A 16011-nucleotide genomic window follows, 5' to 3' on the forward strand; every position below is an offset into this window, starting at 1 on the left:
TGATTTTTGTAATATAAGTGCACACTTTCATTCTGCAAAGGCTGTATGTTAGTAAGAGTGTGTGCATGTGAGAGAATTACCTTTCTATCCACTTCCACCTCTTCTTTGCATATCCTTTATGAAGTCCAGATGGGTTTCTAAGTAGTATTCAACAGTGGGATTGTTTTAGCAGTCCTCTATGGAGTTTTTCTGAGCTGCTCAGTAATTCCTGTAGAGAGGCTGAACCTAAGGTTCTCTCTTTAACAGGCAGATAAATTATTTCTGCTTTTTTCTGGTGACTTTGGACATAAGGCTTAACGATCTCTGACAAATCTAGTTATTTGTTGCATATTTATCTCATATAATACCTTCAGTTTTTCCACAGATTTGCTTTAGGAACACTTGGATGTTGTCTACACATTTTGTGAGCTTCCACCTTTCAGAAGTCTGTCAAGTGTGGCACTTAAAACGAACAGCATGGCTTCTAACATTTAAATGGCTTTTTGTTGCCAAGTTTTGTTTAAGACTGTGGTGCTTTGGCAGGCTGAGATGTTGCCCTGGGAACATTTATAAAGCCCCGAATGCTTCAGTCTTTCTGTCCTACTGCATTCTAGAATAAAGGCATTACTAGGTTCAGTTACGGAGGTTCACGTTGCTCCGTGTAGTAAGATTTATGCTCATACTAAGATTTCTATACTAAACCAGTACCTTCCTACTTAATTGTTAAGGTGATTTATTTTGTTGACTGGGCAGTTTTTGGACTATATTTCCGTTTTCAGACTGCTGTTAAGTACCATACATCCATTTGAATCTTTTCCTGTTGCTGTTGCAAATGTCTTGTAAAACCATTGAAATTAAACAAGTTTAAAATGGGAAGCTGAATTTCATTAACGTTTTGGCTTTATCTGCTTTCTGTGAGATCGCTTTTTCACTGCAGCCTTTCTAGCTCACAGTGGTTGGGATCCATCAGCATCTCCAGAACCTGCAGCAGGAAGGCTGACTTCTCCTGCTGTGGACATGGCCATGAGCACTCAGCAAGCGGTACAAGCTTTGGTTTTGGTGAAAACACTGTGTTCTGCTATAGCTGAGAATCACAGAATCCTATCTGTGGGAAGGGACCTCTGGATGTCATTTGGAGGAAGGCTGCTCAAAACAAGGCCAGTCCACAGCGCTTCAGGTTTAAGTATCTTAAACAAAACTCAGACCCAGCTTTTTAAAAATGTAGCTGCCTGCGACTGCAGTTAGAGCTTGTTTGTCCGAGACCAGCAAGAGCCGGGCTGCTGTGGGTGTGAGCCCGGCAGCCAGCCCTCTCACCCCAGCTGGGTGACAGCCACCGGGTGTGTCAAGAGCCGTTGAGTGACAGCCAGGTACCGAGTGATGTCCCGGCTCAGTCTGGGGATTCCCCACCATAGTTCAGGACCGAGAGCAGGAACAGGGACTGAGAGGGCTCTGGGGGCAGCCGAAATGGGTCTCTTGAGCAGAGGGCTGTGGGGAGGTTGGTCAGGGCCGGTGAGGGCATTGATGCCCTAATGCTCTCTGATGCTTTACTTTCTAAAATGCGATTTGCTTTAATTTTTGTTTGTTTTTATTCCAGACACACCACCCCCCCACCCCCCCAACCCCCGGTGCTTTTACGTAAAGGGTCCTTCCTTCCTGCCCCTGACTGACAGCCAGCGAAGCTGCCGCTGTTTCCCCCCAGCAGGACAGTCCCCAGTCTCCCAACGCCCTCCCCCGCCCCGTCCCCACGGCGGGCGGCCGGGGCGGCGCTCCCCGGGAAGGCGGCGCTGCTCCCGAACCGCGGCTCCGCCCGCCAGCCCCTGCCCGTCCCCTGCCCGCCGCCGCAGCAGCACCATGGTGGTGCCGCCGCTGCTGCGCGCCGTCATCATGGGGCCCCCGGGCTCCGGGAAAGGCACCGTCTCCTCTCGGATTATTAAACACTTCGGGATGAAGCACCTCTCCAGCGGCGACCTGCTGAGGGACAACATGCAGAAGAAGACAGGTGGGAAAGGGGACGGTTCGGGGCGGGGGGGGGGGGGGGGGGGGGGGCGGCGGCCCCCCGCCGCCAGCAGGAAGCTCCGGCGTGACACACCCGCGCTCTGCCGTGGAGGGGGACGACACGGTCCTTCCCCCCACCCCAGTCCTTCCCCTTCTCCCCCCGCCCCTCCGGGAACCCCCCTGGGGGCTTCTTGAAGGAGGGGGAAGGGTTTACTGCTCCCCAGTCCCACCTCTGTGTGCCCCCCCCCCCATCCCTCGGTTCCGAGGTTGGGCGTCTTCACGCAGCTCTTCCTGGAGGCCAGAGGCCACCGGAGTGGGCCTAGAGGCTTCAGCTGAGGAGGCTCTACAAGCTGTCACTTGGCGTCCTTTTGGTAAGCGTGAACGGGGGGCCTGTTACTCCATTGTAACACCTCGTTTCCTCATCTTGGTGCTTTTTGTAAGCACCCAGCTTTTTTTGTAAGGTGTTTTCTGATAGTTCTTCTAGCTGAAGTGTCTTGAAAGGGACAAATATTCGTGTTTTTAACAGACGGGGCAAGAGGAGGAGTTGCAGGCAATCAGACTTTTTCAGATCTCCCTTAAATGGCTAGAAGTAGAGGCACCTAGAATTACCAGCTATTACAAAATTAGAAGGCCTTGTCCCAAACTGGCAGGCATCACTGTAGTGGTGCCTTCCAAAAACAATGGGCAAATTTTCCAACTGCTTACCCTGTGCTTTTTAAATTATTACGCAAGTTTGTACCGTGCTTAGGTTTCAGCATGGTCTGTGTTTGCAGACAGAGTTGCTTGTATTAGGTAAGGACGTGAGTTATACTTACAGTGTAGTCCTAGCTTGACCTGTGTCTCTCTGTTGAGATGTCACAAACCCTCTCTCCAGGGGATTTTTCCACTGATGAAAGGTCCCCTCCTGACTTCTGCACCTGCTTTTTCATGGTGGGGTTGAAAATGTTGTAATAACCATTTCAGGTTGCATGTGGTGAGAGTATTGTTATTTCCAGCACTTAGAAGCTGCAGAGGACTTCATTCACTTGTAAGTTCCTTAGCAGTATTATGGTTAGGTAGCTGGCAGTCTTCGTTATGGAATAAGTGTGTTTGAGGGTGAAAAATTAGCTGTACTATGAAATAACTGTGATGTGATTCCCACATCTCTTTTCACACAAATTCTGTTTGCTCTGTAAGAACAATGACTTTGGCCTGGTTGACTGACTTTACCACGGTTAGTATCTACAGGTTAAACATTTGCTAGAAGTACCACCTGTGCAGGCATATCTGATCACATTCATGCTTCTTCTGTTGCGTTCCATTGCGCAAGCATAAGTTTTTATTTACAAAGGGTCACAAAACCAAAATTGTTGCTGTTAGGAACTTTCAGCATAAGTAAGACCTAGTGAAAAGGGAAGGCGTACCAGAAGATTAAGGAAATAGGTTATTTCCTAAGTGCTTTAGGTTTTGTGCTCTTTCAATATGTCTTGGAAGCAAGATCAAAGAGCACCAGAATCAAGCTGAATGGTGTCTGAGAAGAGGAAGTTGCAAGTTGAAATACCCCATTGCTTGATTTGAGGACGGACATACGGAGTAGTGGAAAGTGATTCAGCGAAGTGTTCTAAGTGGGTTGGACAGATTAAAGAACGTGAATGAGAAACAAGACATGACATGAAAATGTAGCAGGCACATTAAAACCCTGAATGTGAGGAGAGAAGCTGGTGGAGGGTGTCAGAGATGATGTTTGCTCCTAATTAGCTGGTGTAGAACTTACAGGAATCTGCTACAGAGTTTTTAATCCACTGATGAACTCAGATGAAGCTCTGTTTTAATTTTATTGAAAGGGAGTCACTCGTTGCAGAAATGATCTCCAAAGAATTGAGATGAATACTGAGGTAGCAGGGTAAGTAGTATGCTGAAGGAGGGAGAGGAGAGGCAGTCAGAGATGTTCGACAAGTTTAGTCGAGGCAGAGTTTTGATTATAATAGAAGAGTCCAGCAATTCCCAGTTCTTTGGGAACTGTGTTAGGCTCAGTTGGGCAGTTAAAACACTTGGAAAGTGAAACATAATTAACAGTAGTTCTACTGTGCCATTTTTGGCATTTACTGTCTTGTGAAAATGGACTTTGTCTGCTGAAAATTCTTGTTGAACATGTGAGTATCTGTAGCAATTTGCAGTTAATACTATATTCTGCTGCTTTGGAGAGTGGAGAGTCTGTGACCACTTCTCTAGTGCTGACCAACCTGGTGTCTGAATATGTCTAGAGCTTGTTTGCTGTAGGACATGCTGATCTTTTGCAAAACCACGGAATGTGGATACCTGTTTCACCTAGACCGGAAAGAAACCTGTTGCCTTTAATTCCAAAGTTTGCCATGCCTGTAGTGCTTTCAGACACAAGTTGAAAAAAAACAAAACAAAATAAACCCAACAAAACCTCACCCCCAACAATGGACAGGGTGGGCGGGCGGGGGGGAAGCAGCTGTAGTCTAGTGTACAAACTTTTTGTCCTAACATGTAACTGTTTGGGTACAGTTGTGCCTATTTTTATCTTCTGTAATAGTGACTTTCTAAACGACCTGGTCTGTAGAGGCAGCACACTTCCAGCTCTGTTGGTCTAATAACAGGACCTGACAGCTTGCCATACCTCTCTGGGCCCAAAAGCTCATCTGTCTTTCCAAAGTTTGTTAGTACCGTTCTCTATCAGCCTTGCCTTGCGCATATTCTTAGATCATTGTGGCTAGAGAAGTGCTGCAGTGTAAATCAGTAACAGATCCAAGCATTAAGTACACATTAAACTATCTAGATGTACTTTATTCCTCCCAGCCTGCTTTTGCAAGGTACATGGTTCAAAGTGCACTGGAAAAATAAAAGAGGTGCTACTTGCTGACCTTGAAGAAGGGAGGTAGGGAGAAGAATAGACACTTTGTACCCAGGCAGACTATCACCTTCCTTCCAGTTTGTGATGTGCTGGAGGACTCAAGCACTGGAGCCTGACTCTTTTCAACATTGTGAGGATTATTTGATGTCTGACCAAGGTGCATCGTGCCTATTCCTAAATGGTCTTCAGCCTTTTAAAAGCCTGATTATAGATGTGAACACCAAATAAAGGAAATCATCACTTTATTACTTTTTTTTTTTCCCAGCACCAAAGCTACTGTTTGCATAACCTGAGAGCATCTATTGCTTTTCGGTTGCCTTGTCTGAAGAATGGCCGCTGTACTATTGCATCAAGTGGTGGGACTGGCATTCTTAGTTGCTTTCTGCTGAAAGTGGTTATATCTTCTGTTGGTATGTCAGTCCATCCCATTTTCTCTTCTGTTTAGTTTACTGTAACTAGATCTGAATTGGCTGCAAGTAAAGGCTTCTGCAGATCCACAATAAAACCAGCCTAGCTGCTATTCTGGGTGACTTACATAATTGGATAATTGTTTTATAAACAAAGGCCACGGAGACTGTCTAGGACACAGCCCAGGCAAATTAATTTCTTCCTGGCTATACCCGTGATTCGGGTGAACGACAGCATGCTTGCAGCCTGTCATGTAGAGGCATGGTGTGGTATCCGGGACTGTGATGCATGGGTGGCATTTTGTGAGCCAGTGGGCTAAATGACTGGTACTAAAGGTTAGTCAGTTCCGTGGGAAAATACTAGTGTCTGTGTGCTCCTGTAAACAGTTTACAAGATCTATAAACATCCTCTTCTAACTCTAGTAATCATAAAATAGATGTCTGGCAAGCATGTCGCGCTGCATACTGCTCTCTTAAATACCAAAGGCATTTCTCTGTAGTGAAGTCGTAAGTTAATCACTAGCCACTACACTGAGAAAATAGCTTTCTTGACAGGAAATCTGAGGGCTGATGTCTTAATGAACTTGTATCCTTTACATTTATTCTTTTGAATAATTTTACCTAGTGTCCTTCCCTGATTTTAGTTTTTGGAACAAAATGTTTCAAATACTTACTAGTAAAATTGTTTGGAGGGTGTGGGAATAGAGGTATGCTGCGTGCCCTGTTACCGTATGTGGAACTACAGACCAATCAAATTAGGCTGATACCTATTTGCATGATCAGATCCCAACTGATCATCTGGTTTTGAATTTCAGCAAGCATACTGTCTGTCTCATCTACAACTTTACTGTTCTGTGCCATCCTGATCAAAACAAATTTTTGGCAGGCTTGTGGGCTTTTTTTTCGCTTGCTGGAGGTCAGAGATAGTGTAATGTAACTTCTCTTGCTTTCACAGAAGTTGGAATCCTTGCCAAGTCCTACATTGATCAAGGGCGGCTTATTCCAGATGACATCATGACACGACTAGTGCTGAATGAGCTAAAAGGTCTAGATCGGTACAACTGGCTATTGGATGGTGAGTTAGCATATTGTATATCACTATATATGGAGAGAAAATCTGCACTGGAAAGCTTGGAGTGCTTTGGTCACTTGTGAGTAGCTGCACTCCAGTAGCCATCCTCGAGTCATAATAACTGGACAGTGTTTGTTGCCAGCTTGTTATAAGACCTTCCATGGCTAGTCTGCCCCTGTTTCTTTGGCTGTAAAATGCTTTGGGTGCTTCCTGCCTTCAGAGCATTACAGGGTTGTTTAGTTCGTGTTGAAAAGGGTAGTTCAACGCTCCAGTAAAATTTCAAAACTAGCAATTCCGGTAATTCTTATGCTTTATTTCCCCTTCAAAATACGCATTTTTAAAAAAGCCTTTTCTTGTTAAAGTCCTTGGGGAATGGACTGCTTTTGAAGAATAGGGCTGAGGAATTACTTAAATAGAAAGGTAGGTATGTGGTGCAGCAACAAGGTTAAGTGTGGAAAGCAAGTACTGCTTAAGTGCTCTAAAAGGTCTCTTTCATTTGCTCTTCAGTTCTGTTGAGTGAATTGTTCAGCATTCTGCACCATGAACTCATTGCTTCCGCATTCACAGTAGAGAGAAAATGGATTTGCTGCTGTCTTCGTGAACTGAATGGCTCTTGTTGCCCAAGCCCATGGGAGTAAAGTTGGATGCGCAGCACAAAGATAGTATCTAGGCTGGATGTGTGTGCGTTTGGATTCTAGTCCTGAGACAACCTGTCTCAGCAGATAATACTAAAAAGTCGTTAGTGTGGCTTTTTATTTAGAGGGAGTGAAAAATCCACCATGGTCTCTGTTCCTTAGTGCTTTATTGTAATTGCTTCTCATACAGTGATGTGTTCTGGTGGCTTTAGTCACAGTTATGGTCCTCCTTAGTGAAGACAAAGGCTTAACTCCCACAGTAAACAGCACAATGAAACCTAATCAATAAAGGAAAGAGCTGCAGGTGTTTTTTTTTCTTTTGTTCCAGACCCTGTGTATACACAGTTCCAGCCTTGTGCATCTGCGTGTGTAGCAGTATAGCTGGGCACACTGGCAGCTCTTAACAGGAGGATGGTGTGGAGACTGTAAGAGAATAAATCAATTTCTGCTGCATGCTAATGTGCTCCCTTCTTTAAACTCTTGGAGCAGAAATTTTGTCTGCATCAGCACTTGTAATGTGACCAAATGAATTACACTAGGGATAGCTCTGGAATAATAAGCTTTGTAGGAACAATAGTGTTCTGTTGAGATATGTTAACCAGAAAGTCTTTAGTTTTCTAACTGCCACTCAGAACAAACAGCTGAGGTCAGCTATGTCACACTAAATAAGAGTTGCTGAGCTGCTTGTGTGCTCACTTAGCCAAATGCCCATTTCCATTGCCTTACGACAGGTTGGTGGCTTCTAGAGCAGTAGCAAATGTAGCAGTCCGAGTCGTGTGTATGGGCTTGATCTGCTTAGATTTATGTGTTGTATAATTTGGGCACTTTTCTGTGTTCATGGATTCTTCATAATTCATCACATCTTGTGTATTATTTTTTCTATATCGAGAAAACACTGTATGCAGCCAACACTGGTTCAGTTTCAATGAAATGCTTTTGTAAAGGCACTTTAATTTGTTGAGGAAGTTTCTCATTACTAAGTCCCAAAGCGCAGTCATTTTCCAGCTGCATAGCTGTGTGGTGGCTGACTAGCTTGTCAATAGTAAGAAAGAACGGTAGTGCTGGAATCCCGGCTGTCCCCCTGCTTTTAACGTTTAGAAGCACTTCTATGAAATAATGTGAATGTGAAAGAAATAGGATGAGGGCAGTTGATGACTGCAATGCAAGCCAGGCGTATCAGACTTAATGCACAAGCAAGAGCTTGGGCTGAGTTAATCAGCTCTTTCCTTTTGTGATGTGTTAGATAAAACACAGTAGCCTTAAGACCATACAAGATTTTTTTTTTTCTGTTTTAAGGCTAGTTCTTGGCTGGTTCCCAACTCAGGCAATGGACTCATCAACAAATGTTATGCAAGAAGAGTTTCTTAAGTTTGTACCTATCAGTACTTGTATTTATGGGGAAGTTTACTTGTATAGTATGATGAAAATTACAAACCACTGAAGAACCTGAGACTGCAAGAGCTTTGTGGGTAGAGGTATTATTCCAGTGAATCTATGATGCAAAAACATGTTCTGCAGTAGCTCTGACTGCTAACATTCTTGTGGTCAATTCTTCATTTTAAATTCTTTGTGAGACCTTGGTTTCCTTGTTCTCTGTTGTTGCCCCGCCCCCACCCCTTAGGTTCCACTGGATTTCTCAAGTAGCAGCATGTGCCTTTTAAGGCACGCTACCAGAACCATAGAGTTCATGGGGCAAAATGCAGTGTCTTTTAAGTGAAGAGACAGATTCCTGTTCAGCCTGAGTGTTCTCACAGTCATCATCCCTGAGGACAGTTTGATACACTAGACCTTCCAGAACTCTTTCTAAAGTAACTCTTTTACGTAAAGCTAATCCTGGACTGCCTCTGGCAGATGCATTGGACTTAGTGCAACTGAATAAAACACGTTTGTAATGGTTACCTCCTTAAGCCAGACTTTCACAACTGTGGAAGTAAGAGTTGTCACGAATGTTTCTAGGTTGTTCCAGACTTCTGAGTGAATGGCCTGTAGCTTTTATTGTTCGAAATGTGTATACAATGCTTTTCTTCAGTGTAGTGGTATGTAGTACATACGAGTATGGGGTCTTTTTGCATTTATTTATTACACTTTTGGGAACATGATTAACTGAAATGAGGAAATGGAAGCTGGGAGGCATTTAACAAGTTAAAATGACATGACACACTGAAAAATACTTGGAAAACCTGATGTATCTTCAACCTTTACAGTATGATGATGCTTTTATTTTGTGTCTGACAGTTATTTTCTCTAATGACTGAATCCAGGTAATTCTCACTATAACTCTGCCTTTGGATCGTGATGAAGTTGTTTCCTTTAAAAAGGTTTCCCCAGAACGGTTGCTCAGGCAGAAGCCCTGGATAAGGAATGCCAAATAGACACTGTGATTGACCTAGATGTGCCATTTGAGACCATAAAGTATCGGCTCACAGCACGTTGGATCCACCCTGCGAGCGGCAGAGTGTACAATCTTGAATTCAGTCCTCCCAAAGTGCAGGTAAGCAGTACATGTCAGTGTTAGTGCTAAATAAATGTTGCATTGCATTTGGCAATTGCAGTAAAATGTTGCTTGCATACGTTGTTGCAAAACGCAGTAGCTCAGAAGAAAAAGGCTTATTTCATCTCTGAGGAGCACAGAGCCTTTCTGGTAACACCCTGCCTCTCAGGGTGGAAGCTCAGGCTGATGGACGATGTGTTTGTCCCCTGTGGAACGAAACACCATGGTGTTTTGTAAGCTCTTGTTAAAGCTGTTCACTGATCTGGAATACTCTGTTTTGCACACTGGCATGGGAGTTGAGCGTGTTCTTAGACTGTTCTGCAAGTTTGCAGCCTGTACAGTCTGAAAAGTAGTTTCCTTTCCCTTCCTCCAGAGGACTTATTCTTTGTATCTAGGAAGCACACTGAATCATCAGTCAGAGGAATCCACTTAATGCTTTCCTTCTGTTTATATTTAACCAGGACAGGTATTTTCAAGGGAACAGTTGAAGTATCGCAAAATTAGATGTAGAAACTTGCCAGTCAGGGAAGCTTCTCAACAGATCAAAGAGGACTTGAGATATCCTAAAGAAGAATAGTAAACTTGAAGATAATGATTGTACATGGTTACCTTAAGATTTTTGAGGAACTTGGATTAGCCTCCGTGCAACTCAGCTTAAGCTGTATTTCATCCTTAACTCTAAATACTTTACCTGTTGTGGCATCACATTTCACCTGGAAGCTCTATTAAATTACATGAGAAGGACAGCAGACCTTGTAGGTTTTGGATTTCAGTGTTGCAGGAAAAGAGGCCAGCTGAAATGGCAGGTAAGCACTGTAAGCGAGCAACTAGAAATACTGCCTTTGTATTGTTTAAAACGTGGTGTTTTAAGTCATGGTTATTTTTAATTGCAGAAGAGCATAGGTGAGCTGCAACAGAGAATTAACAGACCTACCAAAGCTGCAACAGCTTTGCTATTAGGAACACTCCACTCTACCTTCCACTAATTAGCAGGCATATCACAACATAGTAAAGTAGATTGCACTGTTTAAGTGAAAACACTGAGTGGAGCTGAACAGCTGAAATACAGTTGTCTCTGTTATCCAGTAGCCCTGCAAAATGTTTACTTGCTCAATAGACCCAAAAGATTATGGCTTTAGAGTTAATGCAAAGCTGAAGGCTCGATATTTGATAGGTACAATGAAGGCACTAGTATGGCTGCCTGCGCAGATGCTAGAGAGAAACACTTGAGTGTTTTAAATGATTGTATTATGTAAACAAGGTAAGTTTGACCATATAAATCCATCTCTAATATGATACAGATGTTCTGGAACAGATTTTCTTCATGAACAGAGAAGCTTACTGAACGCTGACGGTTACTGATTTTCTGAAACTGACTGCCAGAATACAAGCAGGAAAGAAAAACATTTTTGTGGTCCAATTGGCATTGTACATGCAAGATCACTCATGTTTCCACTCCAAATGTCAGATTAAACTTGTCTTTAGGGAAAGTAAAAATTCTTGATTTAATTAATATGTACAAAGGAGCAAAGAATCCTTTGTATCTGTGGTGTGTCATGTTCTGTCCTTAAATGCACAGTAATGCAATGAACCTAAGAAGGAGCCAACTTCTATGCAACTAGTTAGTCCTTCAGAAGATACGCCAGTGGTCAATAATTTCTTCGGTCATTGCAGGTTTCAAGGCTTAAAAGCTCCGTCATCACTTAAAGCACTTCAGTAAATTAGAGGTGAAGTAAAGTAGGAGCTGTCATAGCTCACACATTAGGTCCCTATCACTGTTCACTGAATCCTAGAAAAACTTCAGCTGGCTTTTATGCCATTTTTTGTAAAGCTATTGCTAAATAACTCTTCCATTTTGCAGCTTAAATTCAAAGGGCCATTAACTCCTTTCCCCATTTCAGTATTGTCAAAGGTCCAGGTGGACTCTTGCTTGTTTCCTGTTATACAAGTACATATTGCCAACAATATTGTTTTCCCTCATGTATGAAGGTTTTGTCTACATACTTCCCATATTCAGCAAATGTTCCAGAGGACAAATTAGTCAACTTACTATGAGCTGATGTTCACTGCCAATACTGAGAAATCTACACCTTGACTAACTGGAAACTGATGATCATTTAAATAAGGAAGTCACAGAAAACATACTTAAACAGAAATAAGAAATACGCACCAGTGTTTGCTTTTAACCACGATTAGGGCATTGATGATATTACTGGAGAGCCACTTGTTCAGCGTGATGATGATAAGCCAGAGACGGTTACCAAGAGGCTACAGGCTTATGATGCACAAACAAAACCTGTTCTAGAATATTATCGGTAAGTAGTAAAATCTATTCTTCCACATTCCAAAAGCTTCTTCCACATTAGTGTATCTTTCATCAGCTCAATAAGAAATCAACCTAGTAAAATGGGTATGTTTTCCACTGTTGCATGAAACCTCTCCAGGAGCGTGCTTAGCAAAAGAGCCTTTCAGTGCAGCCGTATTTAGATTTACGCAGAGCGCTGTGCATTATTCAATGCATTATAGTACTGTTCTGAGCAACATGGCTGTGATTAGTAAGGTAACAGAGACAGTTCCTTTTTTTTGGAGGATTTAACAGTATTTTCTCTTCTGAATGTGTAAGTAGAAGCCCTCCTAACAAGGGCAAGGGGTCAAGAAGCGATACAAATAGAAAACAAATTTTTTCTACAAATAGAAAAACTCTTAATGAGGATTTAAAAGTGGCTGTTCTAAGAACAGTACTGTGATGGGTACAGCTTGCAAGACTCTTTGAGAATAAGTAGCTATTTCAGAATACTGCCATTTGCGCTGTGGAATGATAACAAATTATTAGTTCTTTTAAGAGCCAAAATTATACACAAAGTTTCTCTTAATGTAAAGCTTAGACAAAGTTTAGACTTTTTTTGACAACATCCTGAAGTGACTGTCCTTCCTCTATCTCCATATCCACCACCCTTCATTATGCTCTACCAAAACTGTTGAGCAGAAGACTAGAAGCACTGTCTTTGTGGTGGTTAAGTTTTAAAGGAGTTTTTATGGATTGACAGTGATTTTCCTGACCTTGGTAGCTTTCTGAAGTGAAAATGCCTCCAAGTACCACAGTAAGACATAGGCCTAAGCTATTATTATTACTGATAACTAAAGTTTACAGATAAAACTAGCTACTAGAACTGATTCTAGAATTCAAACAAATTCATAACAAAATTCAGAATAACTTGATTGTGCCTGGTTCACTTGCTTGTTCTGATGCACCTTCTTCGATCTTTGAGGTGTAACTTGACAATACCTTGGTTAGTCAGTTGTTTGGATGACTGCTGTATGACTGTATTGCCTCTTCTCTTTACCCTTCATAGTTGTTATTAAGTGCTCTGTGGACAACTGTCAGTTTTATGAACTCATGTGGTGAATAGCTCACTGTTTGAGGAACAGAGTAATGCATGTCCAGCCTGCATTCCCAATGTTATGGCTGTTCTTGGTGTTAAATCACATATATATACACACACTCATGCCAGGGCAATCTTGAACTGGAGATCTTGACACAATTAAACAATTTGATTTCTGTAATGCTTTCTTCTTTTTCTTCCTCAGGGAAAAAGGTTTATTGAAATCCTTCTCTGGAACAGAAACCAATAAGATCTGGCCACATATATATGCTTTCCTCCAAACCAAGTTGCCAGATGTGAGCCAGAAAGATGGCACCACTCCCAGGTGAAAATAGGTCTAACTTCTGCTTGTCTGTTATAGCTCAGATGTGATTACATGAGATTCAGCCATCAAGGAGTTCTCTAAGTAGTCTACCAGACCGATCAATAATTAAAGTCTAATGTTGTCCTTAACTTACATTATGATAAAATTTTGTTGCCTGTGGTTCTCACTTTAATGCTGTATATTTTTATACTAAATATACCTAATTTTTATAATATACTAACTGACTTTAACAAAATCAGGTACTCTTGTGTCTTATTCAGAAAATATTTATGTTTCCAAATACTGACTGGTGAAGGAAACACATTTCAGAATACAGCTTAATTACAAAGTGCATCGATTGATTTACTCATGAAAAAAATGCAACAATAAGGACATGAAAAAGCAACAATAAGGACATGAAAGCACATTTCTTGAATGTGTGATTAGTTTGGGCCAGTCCAAAGCTGTGGGGAACTGTGACCACCGTTCTGCAGAAAGCCATTTCAGGCCAGAACTGGCACAGATAGAGGCTGATCACTTGCAAGTCAGTCACCTTCTTTTAGCTTTGCTTGCATGGATGTTAGTTGATTTTGCTGGGCTTAAATTACCCTTAGCACTTGCTTGGATGATTGGCCTTATTACTATGTCTGTATTTCTGCACTCAGAGCAGCTATCTTGCAGGCATGAGAAATGGAGTTTCCGTGATGTGTAACAACTTTGGTAAGGCCTCTGTGCAGTAGTATAAGACTTCATTAGTAAAAAAGACAGCAAATACTGAACAGAGTGTGTAATCTGGTAAGCCTGTAGCTCAATGATCTTGACTAGTGAATGTGTCTTTTGTACTGTCTTTGAAAAAACAACTGCTCCTTTATGCCGGTGCCAGGATTTCCAGTGGTCAGATTATTAATTTTGTCATATCACCTGTAGCAAGTTTTACTGTAGCAATTGGACTGGTTTTCATGAGTTCATACTCCTAATTCATGTCTCTGACAAGCTCTTCTATTTATTTATTCACTAGATAACTGGAGTTAGACCTCCACAGGCCACACTTCTTAACAGTCTAGGTAATGCAGACATTGCGATTTTTCAGTGAACTCTCCTACCCCTTTTTTATGCTCACCAGATTGAGATTAAGAAGAGTCAACAAAACCTGAGGAACAAACAACTCTGTCTAGGGAATGTCTGAAGTAGCTGTGTCCTACTAACGCAGGTTCCAGTCTCCTTTTTTAGTGACTGTAAACAACTACGGAGCTGTGGTGCTCACGTACCTTGAACTACATTTGCATGTCTAGTTTTAGCATTATCAATATTGAGACACATTTGAGACTAGAAAAGATGGTGATTGTAGAATTTGTAAAGCTTTGCCATTACTGTAAGTAAACAGTATTGGTAGCACCTATCACTGCAAGCAGCTTTCCTTACATTTTAAAGGGAGCTTGCCAAAAGGCTGACCACTTTACTTTCATCTTCAGAAATGTCTGTATGGAGGCAGTAGACTGAATTTAGAGGTGCACCTCCTTAAAAAAAAGTCATGGTTAGAAAACGGTAGCTTCCACATTACAATGAGAAACTCTGATGTGCTGCTTACTTCAATGTATGCATTTTGATTTCAATAAAAAGCAGCTATGCTTGGGGTTTTTTTGCCAGCCTATGTAAGTTTCAGATGGAAGAAGAGGAGGGAATCTCCTTATGATTTGACACTTACTCCCACACCATCCAATTTTAGTCCCTTAGAAACTTTAAAAATAAATTTCAGTATATCACAGGTTGCTAGATTGATGTAGCTCTACTGCTCACAGTAGCAAATGCAAGTCACTGTGCTACACTGTCCTTACTACCCTTGGATGTAACATCCAGTTAAAAGACAACCTGAAGTTATGAGTTCCCCTTCGTTTCCTTTAATTAACTAATTAAGGAGGAGGCAGTGTTTACCTATCCTCTCTGGAGTATCTGTCAAAGTTAAAAAAAATTTACTAGTGAAGCTGGTTATCTCTAATTTGCATCTGGGACAGAGCTGCTGCTTGCTCCTTTAGTCTCAGTGCATCTACAAAAGACCTGCTAGAGAACACAACGCACACAAAAACCTGCTTCTACCCGTGGATCTGGAGTTCCTACTTTTCCACTGCACTTGTGCTAATACTCAGTCTGGTGTATACTGCAGACTTAAGACTTTTCCCTATATCTGGTGTAGCCAAAGCTGAAAATTCCTGGATCTCAGTACAGCTTTAGCCTAAATTAGCAACTGCAGGTAGACTGTGTTCAGCAAACTATTGAACTCTAGATACCTTCCAGACCTTATATACAATCAGAACAATATAGTAAAGGACCAAGACTGTACTGATAGCATTATTTCAGATATGAGCTGTCCTTCACTACAGCCTTCCAACTGCAGTATACATTTTTATGTAGAACTGTTGTGATAGCAAGTTGGAAAAGCACAGTAGAATTTTGGATTGCAGAGCTTCTGTGGAAGGCCTTGTCTACAAATTGCATTTGCATTTCCAGCTCCTCAAACAGGAAGCTTTTCCACTTTAATTTTTTTCAGTTGGCAATGTCAGAAACCCACTTTAGTAGCATATGAAGTATTTTCAAATTCTGCATGACATCTTACCCTATATGAACTGTGATAAAACTTCTGTTTCAACTGAAGTCTTACCCTAACCCTTGTACCTCAAGCTCCCTCCATCCCCTTCATCAAATCATACAATCACAGGTTCATAGAATGGTTTGGGTTGGGAGGGACCTTAAAGACCATCCAGTTCCAAACCCCCTGCCATGGGCAGGGGCACCTTCCACCAGACCAGGTTGCCCAAAGCCCCATCCAGCCTGGCCTTGAACACTGCCAGGGAGGGGGCAGCCACAGCTTCTCTGGGCAACCTGTGCCAGAG

The 16011-nt window shown here is 42.1% G+C and overlaps 1 protein-coding gene across 1 annotated transcript; it reads left to right on the forward strand.

Annotated features, from left to right (window-relative positions):
* Positions 1 to 1830: 1830 nt before the first annotated feature.
* Positions 1831 to 13369, forward strand: AK3 (adenylate kinase 3). The gene is made up of 5 exons (XM_086479146.1): positions 1831 to 1978; positions 6194 to 6313; positions 9264 to 9436; positions 11633 to 11751; positions 13025 to 13369. Exons 1-5 carry the CDS (start codon positions 1831 to 1833, stop codon positions 13146 to 13148), a joined length of 684 nt encoding a protein of 227 aa, XP_086335272.1. The 3' UTR covers positions 13149 to 13369.
* The last annotated feature ends 2642 nt before the right edge of the window (positions 13370 to 16011 follow it).

The sequence above is a fragment of the Leptosomus discolor genome, chromosome Z (genome assembly GCF_034619465.1).
Source record: "Leptosomus discolor isolate bLepDis1 chromosome Z, bLepDis1.hap2, whole genome shotgun sequence".
Taxonomy (NCBI): domain Eukaryota; kingdom Metazoa; phylum Chordata; class Aves; order Leptosomiformes; family Leptosomidae; genus Leptosomus; species Leptosomus discolor.

Excerpts from the sequence above, each read along its gene's own strand:
- AK3 (XM_086479146.1), top strand. The coding sequence starts at position 1,831 with ATGGTGGTGCCGCCGCTGCTGCGCGCCGTCATCATGGGGCCCCCGGGC. Across the intron at positions 9,437-11,632 it reads TCAGTCCTCCCAAAGTGCAG|GGCATTGATGATATTACTGG; the intron begins GTAAGCAGTACA and ends AACCACGATTAG. Across the intron at positions 11,752-13,024 it reads CCTGTTCTAGAATATTATCG|GGAAAAAGGTTTATTGAAAT; the intron begins GTAAGTAGTAAA and ends TTTCTTCCTCAG.